This window comes from Loxodonta africana, chromosome 1 (assembly GCF_030014295.1).
Source record: "Loxodonta africana isolate mLoxAfr1 chromosome 1, mLoxAfr1.hap2, whole genome shotgun sequence".
Lineage (NCBI taxonomy): Eukaryota > Metazoa > Chordata > Mammalia > Proboscidea > Elephantidae > Loxodonta > Loxodonta africana.
Window position 1 is genome coordinate 96,714,571 of NC_087342.1, and position 12,834 is coordinate 96,727,404.

At 45.9% G+C, this 12,834-nt stretch overlaps 1 protein-coding gene across 1 annotated transcript; it reads left to right on the forward strand.

Annotated features, from left to right (window-relative positions):
- Positions 1-1,711: 1,711 nt before the first annotated feature.
- Positions 1,712-10,398, forward strand: LOC111748117 (uncharacterized). Its single transcript, XM_023540137.2, has 5 exons — positions 1,712-2,096; positions 3,956-4,050; positions 4,253-4,425; positions 4,557-4,667; positions 9,933-10,398. The coding sequence occupies exons 1-5, from the start codon at positions 1,712-1,714 to the stop codon at positions 10,282-10,284; spliced, it is 1,116 nt and encodes a 371-aa protein (XP_023395905.2). The 3' UTR covers positions 10,285-10,398.
- The last annotated feature ends 2,436 nt before the right edge of the window (positions 10,399-12,834 follow it).

Consider the following 12,834-nt stretch of genomic DNA (forward strand, 5'->3'; position numbering starts at 1 on the left):
GTTTATTATTGTTTAAGTGAAAGTTTACAGAGCAAATTAGTTTCCCACTGCACAATTCATATACAGCTGGTTTTGTGACGTTGGTTGCAAACCTCTGAATGTGTCAGCGCTCTCCCCACTTCCTCCCTGGGTTCCCTATGTCCATTTGCCCAACTTTCCTGCCCCTACCATCCTTATGAACTTTGCTTTTGGGTAAATGCTGCCCTTTAGGTCTTGTATAGTTGATTGTTCTGAGGTATACATTCCTCACTGGTGTTATTGTTCATTTTATAGACCTGTCTATTGTATGGCTATAATGTGATCTCCGGGAGTGATTTCAATTTCAAGTTTGTAGGGTGTCTAATAAGGGCCATAGGCTCTGGGATTCTACCAGTCTGTATCAGACCAGTAAGTCTGGCCTTATTTATAAGTTTGAATTTTGTTTTACGTTTCTGTCCTACTCTGTTCATGACCTATTATTGTGGTCCTGGACAGAGGAGTCAGTAATGGTAGCTGGACACCATCTAGTTCTTCTGGTCTTATGCGATTCATGTGGTCCATTAGTCCTTTGGACTAATTCTTTCTTTGAGTCTTTGACAGTCTTCACTTTTCTTTGCTCCTGATGGGAAGAAACTAGTTGTTGTATCTTAAATGGCCACTCCCAAGATTTTAAGGCCCCAGTCGCTACTTACCAAGGCAGGATGTAGGATGTAGAATACAGTCTCTATGAATTATGATATGCCAGTTGACCTAGATGTCCCCCAAGACATACACTAGTTTCTTAATAAACATTTACTGAACTCATCTCCCCCTACCCTTCTCTACCTCATGCCACAGGCCCTCAAAGGTCCCTGTATGATGAAGGTAATGATAATAATAACAGGAGTGATGGTAACAGCTAATATCTATGGAGAGCTTGCTATGTGCCGGGTACTTTACATATATAGTTTCATTTAATTTTTGACATCACCCCAGGAGGTAGATATTATTATTATCCCTATTTTACAAACAAGGAAACTGAGGCATGGAAAGGTTAAGAGACTTATCCAAGCTCACACAACCAAGAAGTAGTGGTATAATTTGCAGGACCCAGTGCAAAATGAAATACAGAGCCCTTTGTTCAGAATTTATTAAGAATTTTATTAAGAATTTCAGCAAAACATTAAAGCAGGTGTGGGGCCCTGTGTGACTGTGTGGGTCCATACCCTGAAGCCAGCCCTGGAACTGGAATTTGAACCCAGATGATCTGAATCCAGAGCCCAACGATTCCAGGCTGTGAAGTAGTGATCGCTGTGATTTACTGAGCAACCGCTATGTGCATTTTATGAAATCTTTAAAAATCCTGGCAGCAACCGCATGAGAGGGTAGGTATTGTTAGCCCCACTTTTAAGGATAAGAAACCAAGTTTTAGAGAAGTTGAGTTACTCACTCAGAGTTACCTGGTGGGGTAGGATTTGAACACAAGACCAACTCTAGCACCTATGGTCTTGTTGCTATATCACACTCCTCTCCATAAGGATCACAAAGAGAAGACCTAAAACTGAGGGTTGGGCATGACTCAGGTGATCTCTTAGGCACTTTGCCCGTGGGGCCTGTCGCTGGGGGTCGAGCTGCCGCTTTGCTCATAATGAGAAGGTGTTCCAGGTCTGCAGGTACTTCCAGCGAGGCTTCTGCTTCCACGGAGATCAGTGCAGGTAATCGCTGCTTCTCCCGACTGGGGTGGGAGGGAGGGATGCTGGGTGAATCATCCCTTCCTGGACCATGCGTCTCCCAGAGCCTCTTCTCCCCACTCAGCTCCAAGTTCAGGGCTGGGCTAGCTCCAGGCCCTAGAGGGGCTAACCATGTCTCCTCTCCTTTCTCTTCCCTCTACAGCTATCAGCACCCACAGCCCCCCTGCCCCCTGGAGTGGAGCCGATGCCATTCAGAGCCACACCTGGCCCTGCTGGGGCCCCGCCTGGGGCTAACCCGGAGGAGCTCTGAGCCCACCTACCTGCCTTCTGCGGCTGTGGGTCGGAGTTTGGCCCCGGCCTGGCGGGGCACCCAGCCTAGGCTGGGCAGTCCAGCTAACAAGGTGGAAGATGTTGGTGGCAGTTCCTGGAGGCCCCTGTTTCTTCCATGTAAGTGGCCAGGGGCACTGGGTGTGGGCACAAGCAGGGAACTGGGACCGAGGTCTCTGCTCTGCCTCTGAGCAGAGTTTACATTTCCCTCCATCCCTATCCCTCCCCAACAGGGGTGGATTACCTAATAAGGGAGGTAAGCATGGGCTTACTTGTGCTTAATAATCTGTAGTGAACAATTTCACATTTTTCCACCTCATCAAAGAATCTGCTTCTAAGTATGGCTGGCATCTGTCTGTCTCCTAACTCCACAGCACCTTCCTACAGAATCAAAGCCTCTTTTTAAATTTACAATCCCTGACAGAGACGGAGTACCCAGTAAGCAAGATAAGCACAGCCTTGCCCGGTTTGTGAAGATGTGGTGAAAAACATGTGAAACTGTTCCCTACAGATTTATAAGGAAGCTCAAGTAAGGCCGTGCTTACCTTGCTTGTTGGGTAATCTGACCTGCTCACCAAGATTATCAGCTGGTGGGAGATTTTCCTCTGGCCCTATTGGTCTCTATGTTCTAGAAGCAAGATGCCATGGTGGCTGTGGAATCAGACTATCTAGCTTCAAATCCCTGCTCTATCACTTATTAGCTGTGTCATCTTAGACAAGTCACTTAACCTCTCTGGGCCTCAGCTTTCTCATCTACAAAAAGGGACTGATATTAGTACCTATTTCACAGGATAGTTGTGAGGATATGTTGAGTTAATATTTGTGAAGTGCTTAGCACAGCACTTGGCACATGTTGTTAGGTGCCGTCAAGTCGGTTCCAACTCATAGCGACCCTATGTACAACGGAACGAAACACTGCCTGGTCCTGTGCCATGCTTAGAATCTTTGTTATGCTTGAGCTCATTGTTGCAGCCACTGTGTCAATCCGCCTCGTTGAGCGTCTTCCTATTTTCCGCTGACCCTATACTCTGCCAAGCTTGATGTCCTTCTCCAGGGACTGATCCCTCCTTGCAACATGTCCAAAGTATGTAAGACACAGTCTCACCATCCTTGCCTCTAAGGAGCATTCTGGTTGTGTTTCTTCCAAGACAGATTTGTTCGTTCTCTTGGCAGTCCATGGTATATTCGATATTATTTGCCAACATCGCAATTCAAAGGCGTCAGTTCTCCTTCAGTCTTCCTTATTCATTGTCCATATGGCACATAAAACCAAAAAAAACCAAACCCAGTGCCGTCAAGTAGATTCCGACTCACAGTGACCCTATAGGACAGATAGAACTGCCCCATGGAGTTTCCAAGGAGCGCCTGGTGGATTCAAACTGCCGACCTTTGGTTAGCAGCCATAGCACTTCTCCACTATGGCACCAGGGTATCCATATGGCACATAGTAAACACTAAATAAATGTTGAGTGGTTATTTAGTGCTCTAAATCAGAGCTATCCGATAGAAATACAGTGCAAGCCAAACCGAACCAGTTGCTGTGGAGTTGATCCTGACTCATGGTGACCCCACGTATGTCAGAGTAGGACTGTGCTCCATACGGTTTTCATTGGCTGATTTTTGGAAGTAGATTGCCAGGCCTTTCTTCTGAGGCATCTGTCTGGATGGACTCAAACCTCTGACCTTTTGGTTAGCAACCAAGCACTTTATCTGTTTGCACCATCCAGCAACTCCCAAATAGTTATATTTCCCGCTGCTCCTTGGAAAATCTATGGGGCAGTTCTACTCTGTCCTATAGGGTCACTATATGAATCGGAATCAACTCAACAGCAATGGGTTTAATAGTTATATTAGAGACTTATAATTCTGACTAGACTGAGCTACTTGGGGGCAGGACTTTGTGCCACAAGCCTTGCACACAATAGGTGTTCAGTAGAGGCTCACATGAATGAGTTAATGGATCCAGTTTTCCCAAACAGCTGCTGACAAGGATCACAGCTACTCCCAGGAGTCTCAGCCAAAGTCAGACCTTGCCAAGGAGCTTGTGGCCTCACTTCAGAGCCTGGACCTTGAGGTGCAGCACTTACTGGGGGTGTAGGGGGAAGAGGTTGGCAGAGGATGACATGCCTGGGCCTCTGGGATGCCTGGGCCTCTGGGCTGCCTAGATGAGTTGGAGGAGGAGGGAGCCCAGGGAGGGCTCTGCAGCCCCCACCTCAGGGCTCTATTTGGGGGTGGCAGTGGGAAGGGATGTGATCTGACCCCACCTGTCACTGCAGGAGGAGCAGGACAGTCAGGACGTAGTATGTGGCATCTGCATGGAAAAGGTGTGGGGCAAGCCAGAGGCTGAGCGGGTTTTTGGCATCCTGCCCAACTGCTCCCACTCTTACTGCCTGGGCTGTCTTCGCACCTGGCGCATGAACCGGCAGGACTTCTCACTCAACATCATCAAGTCAGTGTGGTGCGGGGGGGGGGGGGGGGAAGGAGGGAGGGGAAGCACATGGGGGCAGGGGGGTGGGACAGCAGGTGCCAAAGGTGGGGCTGTGGGCTTGTGACTCTTTTCTTCCCACCTTCCACCCCCAGGGCCTGCCCCCAGTGCCGTGTCCATTCCAGCTACGTCATCCCCCACAAGTTCTGGGTGAGCAAGGGGCCCCAGAAGGAACAACTCATCCAGAGCTTCAAAGCCCGAACCAGGTGAGGCCGGCGGAGGAATGCGGCTGGGCTTAGGGAAGCGGGGAAGGGATCCCTGATCTATTCTGGCTCATATGTGGTTCTCGGCCTGGGGTCCCCCAAACCCTGCGATGGCAGGTGAGGGTGTGAACTGTTTTCACTATATCAGAAAGCCCAGCAAATAAGGGCAAGTGACTGAGACTGCAGCACAAACAATGGAGCCATGTTTCTCTTTTAGCTTGGCTCAGTGTAGATGCAGGGCAGGGCAGCTACTTTTCATTTAGTAAAAAAAGGCTGAGCACAAACTGTTTGTGCCACCCAGGGACCCCTAATCTGATTTTTTTCTGATTGCTTTTTATCTCTGATTTTTTTTTAAAGCAGGAAAACAAAATGGTATGAATCCATATTACTCGTTTAGCTGATCTTTCAAAACATGGGCTTTGTGAGAGCGGGAATAAAAGGCCGTGGTTGGAGATGGGGAAAGTTGGGTAGGTTTTTTAATCTTTTAGGATGGTAGGCATTTATCTAAAATCTGAAATTAGCTACAATTCTGGTTTCCTAATTCCGTCTTCCCAAAGGGTTTGTTACATTTGATATATACAAAGTATTGCTGGGGGCTGTGGAGTCGATTCCTACTCATAGCAACCCTACAGGACAGCACCCTGAAGGGGTTTCCTAGGCTGTAATCTTTATGTGAGCAGATCACCACCTCTTTTCTACCGCAGAGCTGCTGCTGGTTTTGAACCACTGACCTTTCAGTTAGCAGCCGAGCGCTTAACCATCACTCTACCAGGGCTCCTATATGCAAAGGATATCTTGGTAAATGGTGGAGATAAAGAGGAAGATCTTGTCTCTACCTGTGAGACATTCAGTCTTGTTCAGGGGACACCTGAAGTTTGCCTATGAGCCTGAATAGCTGCTTCAACCAAGTTACTGAGGAAAAGACTAAGGTGGGAGAATCTCACAGGAGGGCCAGCACTTGAACTGGGTATTGCAAGATGAGTAGTAGATTCTTCTCAAGAGGAGAAAAATAAGAGCATTCCAGGCAGGGAGACATCAAAGTGGGAGAACTGCTGGTAACTGGGATACCAGTTAAGTGCCTCCCACATGGTCTAGCTCAGAGGATAGGGCCCAGACCAGGGATAATAGGACACCAGTTAAGTGCCTCCCACATGGTCTAGCCTAGAGGATAGGGCCCAGACCAGGGATGATAGGAGCCGACATAAAAACTCATTGCTGTCCAGTTGATTCTGACTCCTAGCGACCCTATAAGACAGAGTAACAGTGTCCCATAGGGTTTCCAAGGCTGTAATCTTTACAGAAGTCGATTGACACATCTTTCTCCCACTGAGCAGCTGGTGAGTTTGAACCACCAACCATTCAGTTAGCCAAGCACTGAACCACTGTAGCACCAGGGCTCCTTACGGAGCCAATATAGAGGAGAGTTTTTAAGGGATGACAGGCATTGTACATTAACTCCTTGAGGCTGGGGCTCTTACTGTCCTCCTGCTGCAGAGGAAGAAACTGAGGCACAGTCTATGTGACTTAAGTACAGAGTGGGATTTGAACCCAGGCATCCTGACTGATAGCTTGCACGAGAAGGAATGCTGTTGTTAGGTACCATCAAGTCAGTTCTGACTCAGCGACTCTATGCACAACAGAACAAAACACTGCCTGGTCCTTCGCCATCCTCACAATAATTGTCATGCTTGAACCCATTGTTGCAGCCACTGTGTTAATCCATCTTGTTGAGGATCTTCCTCTTTTTCGCTGACCCTCTACCAAGCATGATGTCCTTCTCTGGGGACTGATTCCTCCTGATAACATGTCCAAAGTATGTGAGACATAGTCTCACCATCCTTGCTTTTAAGGAGCATTCTGGCTGTACTTCTTCCAAGACAGATTTGTCCATTCTCTGACAGTCCATGGTATATTCAGTATTCTTCACCAATACCATAATTCAAAGGCATCAATTCTTTTTTGGTCTTCTTTATTCATCTTCCAGCTTTCGCATGCATATGAGGCAATTGAAACACCATGGCTTGGGTTAGGCACACCTTAGTCTTCAAGGTGACATCTCTGCTTTTCAACAGTTTAAGGAGGTCTTTTGCAGCAGATTTACCCAATGCAATGCGTCTTCTGATTTCTTGACTGCTGCTTCCAGGGGTGTTGATTATGGATCTAAGTAAAATGAAATCCTTGACAGCTTTGGTCTTTTTTTTTCATTTATCATGATGTTGCTTATTGGTCCAGTTGTGAGGATTTTTGTTTTCTTTATGTTGAAGTATAATCCATACTGAAGGCTGTGGTCTTTAATCTTCATCAGCAAGTGCTTCAAGTCCTCTTCACTTCAGCAAGCCAAGGATGTGTCATCTGCATAACGCAGGTTGTTAATGAGTCTTCTTCCAATCCTGATGCCCTGTTTTTCTTCATATAATCCACTTTCTCAGATTATTTGCTCAGTATACAGATTGAGTGAGTATGGTGAAAGAATGAATACAACCCTGATGTGCACCTTTATTGACTTTAAATCACACAGTATCCCCTTATTCTGTTCAAATGACTGCCTCTTGATCTATGTAAAGGTTCCTCATGAGCACAAGTGTTCTGGAATTCCCATTCTTCACAATGTTATTTATAATTTGTTATGATCCACACAGTCGAATGCCTTTGCATAGTCAAGAAAACACAGGTAAACATCTTTCTGGTATTCCCTGCTTTCAGCCAGGATCCATCTGACATCAACAATGATATTCCTCGTTCCTCATCCTCATCTGAATCCAGCCTGAATTTCTGGCAGTTCCCTGTCGATATACTGCTGCAGTCGCTTTTGAATGATCTTCAGCAAAATTTCACTTGTGTGTGATATTAATGATATCGTTCGATAATTTCTGTATTCTGTTGGATCACCTTTCTTGGAAATAGGCATGAAAACTGATCTCTTCAGTTGGTTGGCCAGGTAGCTGTCTTCCAAATTTCTTGGTATAGAGGAGTGAGTGCTTCCAGCGCTGCATCTTTTTTTTGAAACATCTTGATTGATAGTCCGTCAATTCCTGGAGCCTTGTTTTTTGCCAATGCTTTCAGTGCAGCTTGGACTTCTTCCTTCAGTACCATGGGTTCCTGATCATATGCTATCTCCTGAAATGGTTGAATGTTGACCAATTCTTTTTGGTATAGTGACTCTGTGTATTCTTTCCACCTTCTTTTTATGCTTCCTGCATCATTCAATATTTCCCCCATAGAATCCTTTAATATTGCAACTCCAGCCTTGAAGTTTTTCTTCAGTTCTTTCAGCTTGAGAAATGCTGAACATGCTCTTCCCTTTTGGTTTTCTACCTCCAGCTCTTTGCACATGTCATTTATAGCGCTATGTCTTCTCGAGCCACCCTTTGAAATCTTCTGTTCAGCTCTTTTACTTCATCATTTCTTCCTTTTGCTTTAGCTACTCAATGTTCAAGAGCAAGTTTCAGAGTCTTTTCTGACATCCACTTTGGTCTTTTCTTTCTTTCCTGTCTTTTTAATGACCTCTTGCTTTCTTCATGTATGATGCCTTTGATGTCCTTCCACAACTTGTCTGGTCTTCGGTCATTAGTGTCTAATGCATCAGATCTGTCCTTGAGATGGTCTCTAAATTCAGGTGGGATGTGCTCAAGGTTATATTTTGGCTCTTTTGGACTTCATCAATTTTTTTCAGCTTCAACTTGAACTTACGTATGAGCAATTTATTGTCTGTTCCACATTCGGCCCTTGGCCTTGTTCTGACTGATGATATTGAGCTTTTCCATTGTCTCTTTCCACAGATGTAGTCAATTTGATTCCTGTGTATTCTATCTGGTGAGGTCCACATGTATAGTCACCATTTATGTTGGTGAAAAAAGGTATTTGCAACGAAGAAGTCGTTGGTCTTGCAAAGTTCTATCATGCGATCTTCAGTATTATTTCTATCACCAAGGCCATATTTTCCAACTACCAGCACTGCTTCTTTGTCTCCAACTTTCACATTCCAGTCACCAGTAATTATCAATGCATCCTGATTGTATGTTCAGTCAATTTCGGACTGCAGAAATTGGTAGAAATCTTCAAGGAATGGAGGGGAAGAAATAGACTTCAGAGGAAGAAGGCCCAGACCAGGGTAACTGACCATGAGGTTGAGAAGAAATTTAAGATGACTAACATTTCTAGCTTAGGTGGCCTTTGGGGCTGGTGAGAGCTGGGGATGGGAAGCTGGTGGGGAATTTGGACAGACCGAGTACGGGATTTTGTAGGCCACCTGGAGGGAGGGGGTTCTGGTGCTAGGTCTACCAGGTGATGGGGGAAGAAAGACAAGGGGGCAGCCATCTAGGGCGATTCCTAGGCTCCTGACTTGGGCAGTCAGTGGAGTCCTGCATCAACACTGGGACTGTAGGACGTGGCGGGACAAGTTTGTCCATGTATTAGAACTAAGCAGAAGGGGATAATGCAGGAAAAAGTATCCAGACACTCACTCTACCCTCTCCTCTGTCCTTCTCTGCAGGAAGTAAGTTGGTCTTACTTAACCAGATCACAAGTCACCTTCAAAGTCCTCCTGTATCTGACCTTTCACAGAGTGAGAGTCAAAATCTCAGAAGCGGGAAACGTCTTAATCAAATTCACTAGCCAGCAATTCCTAAAGCCGTTCCTCAGAACAGCACACTGTTCTAACTTGGTCACAGAGACACATCATAGGGTTATCTGCCACTACTTTGGTGATATTACTGAAATTTTAGTGAAGGAAAGAAAGAAAAAGAGGAGAGGGGAAGGAAGGAAGGAAGGAAAATGAAACAAAGTTCCCAGGACCACTGCTTGCCCAAATGGAAACTTAGAGAAAGCTATTCCTTAAGGAAGGAGCCCTGGCGGTGCACTGGTTAAACACTTGGCTTCTAACGGAAAGGTTGGCAGTTCAAACTCACCAGCCACTCCACAAAGGAAAGATGTGGCAGTCACCTTCTGCAGAGATTACAGTGTTGGAAATCCTACAGGGCACTTCTACTCTGTCCTGTAGGGTCACTGTGAGTCGGAATTGACTTGATAGAAATGTTTTGTTTGGGGGGGGGGGGGGCGGTGTTTACCCCTTAAGGCACTGTACTGCCATCTGCTGGAAAGTAGTTGTAATAAATATAGAATCTATGCTGTTTTATGATGCCTGTTTAGATGTGGTGCCTTTGTGCTCTGTACACCTTATTCGACCTTTCATGCTAGCCTCGAGTGCTACTTGTTCCCGGGTAATAGGGCTTGAAGGTGATGGTGTTCTCTCCTTCTGCCCTTTTATAGCCAAATCCGATGCCGGTTCTTCATGCGGGGGAATGGCCGCTGCCCCTTCAAGTCTGACTGCATCTACATGCACCAGCTCCCTCCTGAGGCCTCGATCGCTGGTCCTGCCTGGCCTGAGAGTGTGCAGCTGGCCTCTGGGAGTGAGGTGGTAACAGCAGGGATATGGGGCAGGGGAGGCTGCTGGTCATGGCTTATAGCCCCTGCAATACATGCAAAACCTCTGTATGATGTTAATGGTGCTGGCTTAGATATGGCATCTTTGTTCCATGTACAGCCTGCCCAAGCTGACACATCACCCTTGAGTTCCCTGTTTCTGGGACAGTTAGAGTTGAAGCTGATGGGTGTTCCCTGACTTCTCTCTCCACTCCCAGGCACTGAGTCCAGCAGCATTCCTAGGGGCCTCTGAGCTGGAGGACAAAGTGGTCTTCACGGATTATGCCCTGGCCATGGCCTTCTGGGGTTCAGAACGTCTCCTGGATCCCAACAGTTCTTACCATGGCCTCCTATAACCAAGATCAGCTTATGGGAGTGAGGGGCAGAGTTTCATAGGTGGTTGGTCTTTCCTATGGTGGGCATGGTAGGAAGTGAAAGTAGCAAGCCCTTTTCCCCCATGAATTGCCACAGTGACACAGCTGGGGAACTTGGGGAGGGGTGGAGGGTTCCCTGGGGCTTTGATTTTTAACCTTGCTCTTTTGTAGAAGAATTCTGAAAGGAAAACAATAAAATGCACCTGAGCCAGACTGCTGGGGTCTGAAGAGTGATCTCCTCCGAGTCAGTCCAGCAAACCCTCCCCCAACCCCAGACAAAGGGAATAAGGCAGTTTCTGTGTTTAATCTGTTGCCACATCATATGTCATGAAGTCTCTGGAAGAATTCACTGTACGATCATAAGAGAATGAGAGTAGAAAGGGCAAATAACATCAGTATTATGAAAAAAGATGCCAGCATGGATCCCGTGGAAGGCTCATGAGGATCCCCCAGAGTCCTTTAACCCCACTTTGAGAATCCTTGCCTTGGAACTCTTCTTCCCTGCCCTCCTTCGCGCTGGCTGGAATGCACCTTGGTGGGCAGAAGTCATAGCAACCACAGAGTAAAGCTGGTGGTTCAAGACAGGCAGGGCATTCTTGGCCCTATCAACTACTAGCAAGTATGCCAACCCCTTACCCTGCTCCCCGCTACCCTCTCCCCACCCTCATCCTCTACCCCCCTACCCCAACTTCATACTTTGTACAGCTAGCCATTTGAAGACTGAAAACATCCCCTGTGAAGTCAGAACTGCTAACCTGAGGTAGAAGGTGCCTGGAAGTAACTTCTTTCCTGCTATTTTGACCTTTGCAAAGCAAACACTAAGAAATGTTCCTTAAGTCCTCCCTGGCAGTATTAACAACTTGAAGTCATTTTGGAAAAAAAAAGTTTGACTTGAAACTAGATCGAGCTCAATATACTCCCATGGCTTCTCATACTATTCAGAATGAAAGCCAAAGTTCTCCCTATGAACTCAAGGCCCTGCATGATCTGGCCTCTTTACTTCTCTGACTTCATCTCCTGTTACTGTCCATCAAGCTTCCTCTGCTTCAGCTGTACTTCTGCCCCAGGGCCTTTGCACTTACTGTTCCCCCATCCCTGGAAAGGCCTGCCCCCAGCTATCTGCCTAGCTTTACTCCCTTATCTTCTTCAAGTTCATCTTTCCTGATTGTCCTATTTAAAATTGCCTCACCCTATGATCCTTCCCTGCTATATTCTTTTTTTTTTTTTAAATAATTTATTTTGTTGTTGTTGAGAATATACACAGCATGGATATACACCAATTGAAATTTCTCCATGTACAATTCAGTGACAATGATTACATTCTTTGAGTTGTGCAGCCATTCTTACCCTCCTTTTCTGAGCTGTTCCTCCCCCACTAACATAAACTCACTGCCCCCTAAGGTTCCTGTCTAATCCTTCAAGTTGCTGTTGTCAATTTGATCCCGTATAGATAGATCTTAAAGTATAATGCTCGAGGCAGATATTCTTTACTAGTTAAGCTAAACTTCTGTTTGGTTTTAAGACTTCAAGGGATATTTTTAGTTTAAGGTTTAAGGATTATTTTAGGGCAGTAGTTTTGGGGGTTCATCCAGCCTCCATGGCTCCAGAAAATCTGAATTCCATGAGAATTTGAAAGTCCATTCTACATTTTCCCCCTTTTGGTCAGGATTCGTCTATAGAATCTTTGATGAAAATGTTCAGTAATGGTAGCTAGGCACCATCCAGTTCTGGTCTCATGGCAAAGGAGGCAGTTGTTCATGAAGGTAGGTAGCCACATATTCTGTTTTTTCCTCTCATTCCTGAGAGGAATAGAGACTAATTGTTGTGCCTTGGATGGCTGCTTACAAGCTTTTAAGACCCCAAGCACTACCCAGCAAACTAGGAGGTAGGACAAAAGCACTAAACACGTTATTAGGCCAATTAACTGGAATGTCCCATGAAACCATGACGGTACACCTCCAAACCACAAAACCAAATTCCACCCTGGTGGTGTAGTGGTTAAAGAGCTCAGCTCCTAACCAAGAGGTTGGCAGTTTGAATCCACCAGTCGCTCCTTGGAAACCCTTATGGGGCAGTTCTACTCTGTCCTATAGGGTCTCTATGAGTCGGAATTGACTGAACGGCAATGGGAAGCAGCCTCAGCAGCTACTTTTTTTTTTTTCTTGTCTTGCAAATATATCTATCACACAACTTTTGCCAATTCAAATTTTTACAGGTATAACTTGTTGAAAAAAAAATTTATTGAAAGCAATTACAATAATCAGCTGTTTAACCCTACCCTTAATCAAGGCGATTTTTCCATCACTGTAAACTGAAACTCTGTAATCCATAAGCAATAACCCCTCCTTTTCCCCTCCCTTCCACCCCTGGTAACC

What these genes read in the sequence shown, in the direction of transcription:
- LOC111748117 (XM_023540137.2), top strand. Translation starts at nt 1,712, where the DNA reads ATGCTGGGTGAATCATCCCTTCCTGGACCATGCGTCTCCCAGAGCCTC. An exon ending in GAGGCCCCTGTTTCTTCCAT is followed by an intron (nt 2,097 to 3,955) that starts GTAAGTGGCCAG and finishes TTTCCCAAACAG; the next exon opens with CTGCTGACAAGGATCACAGC. An exon ending in TTCTCACTCAACATCATCAA is followed by an intron (nt 4,426 to 4,556) that starts GTCAGTGTGGTG and finishes TTCCACCCCCAG; the next exon opens with GGCCTGCCCCCAGTGCCGTG.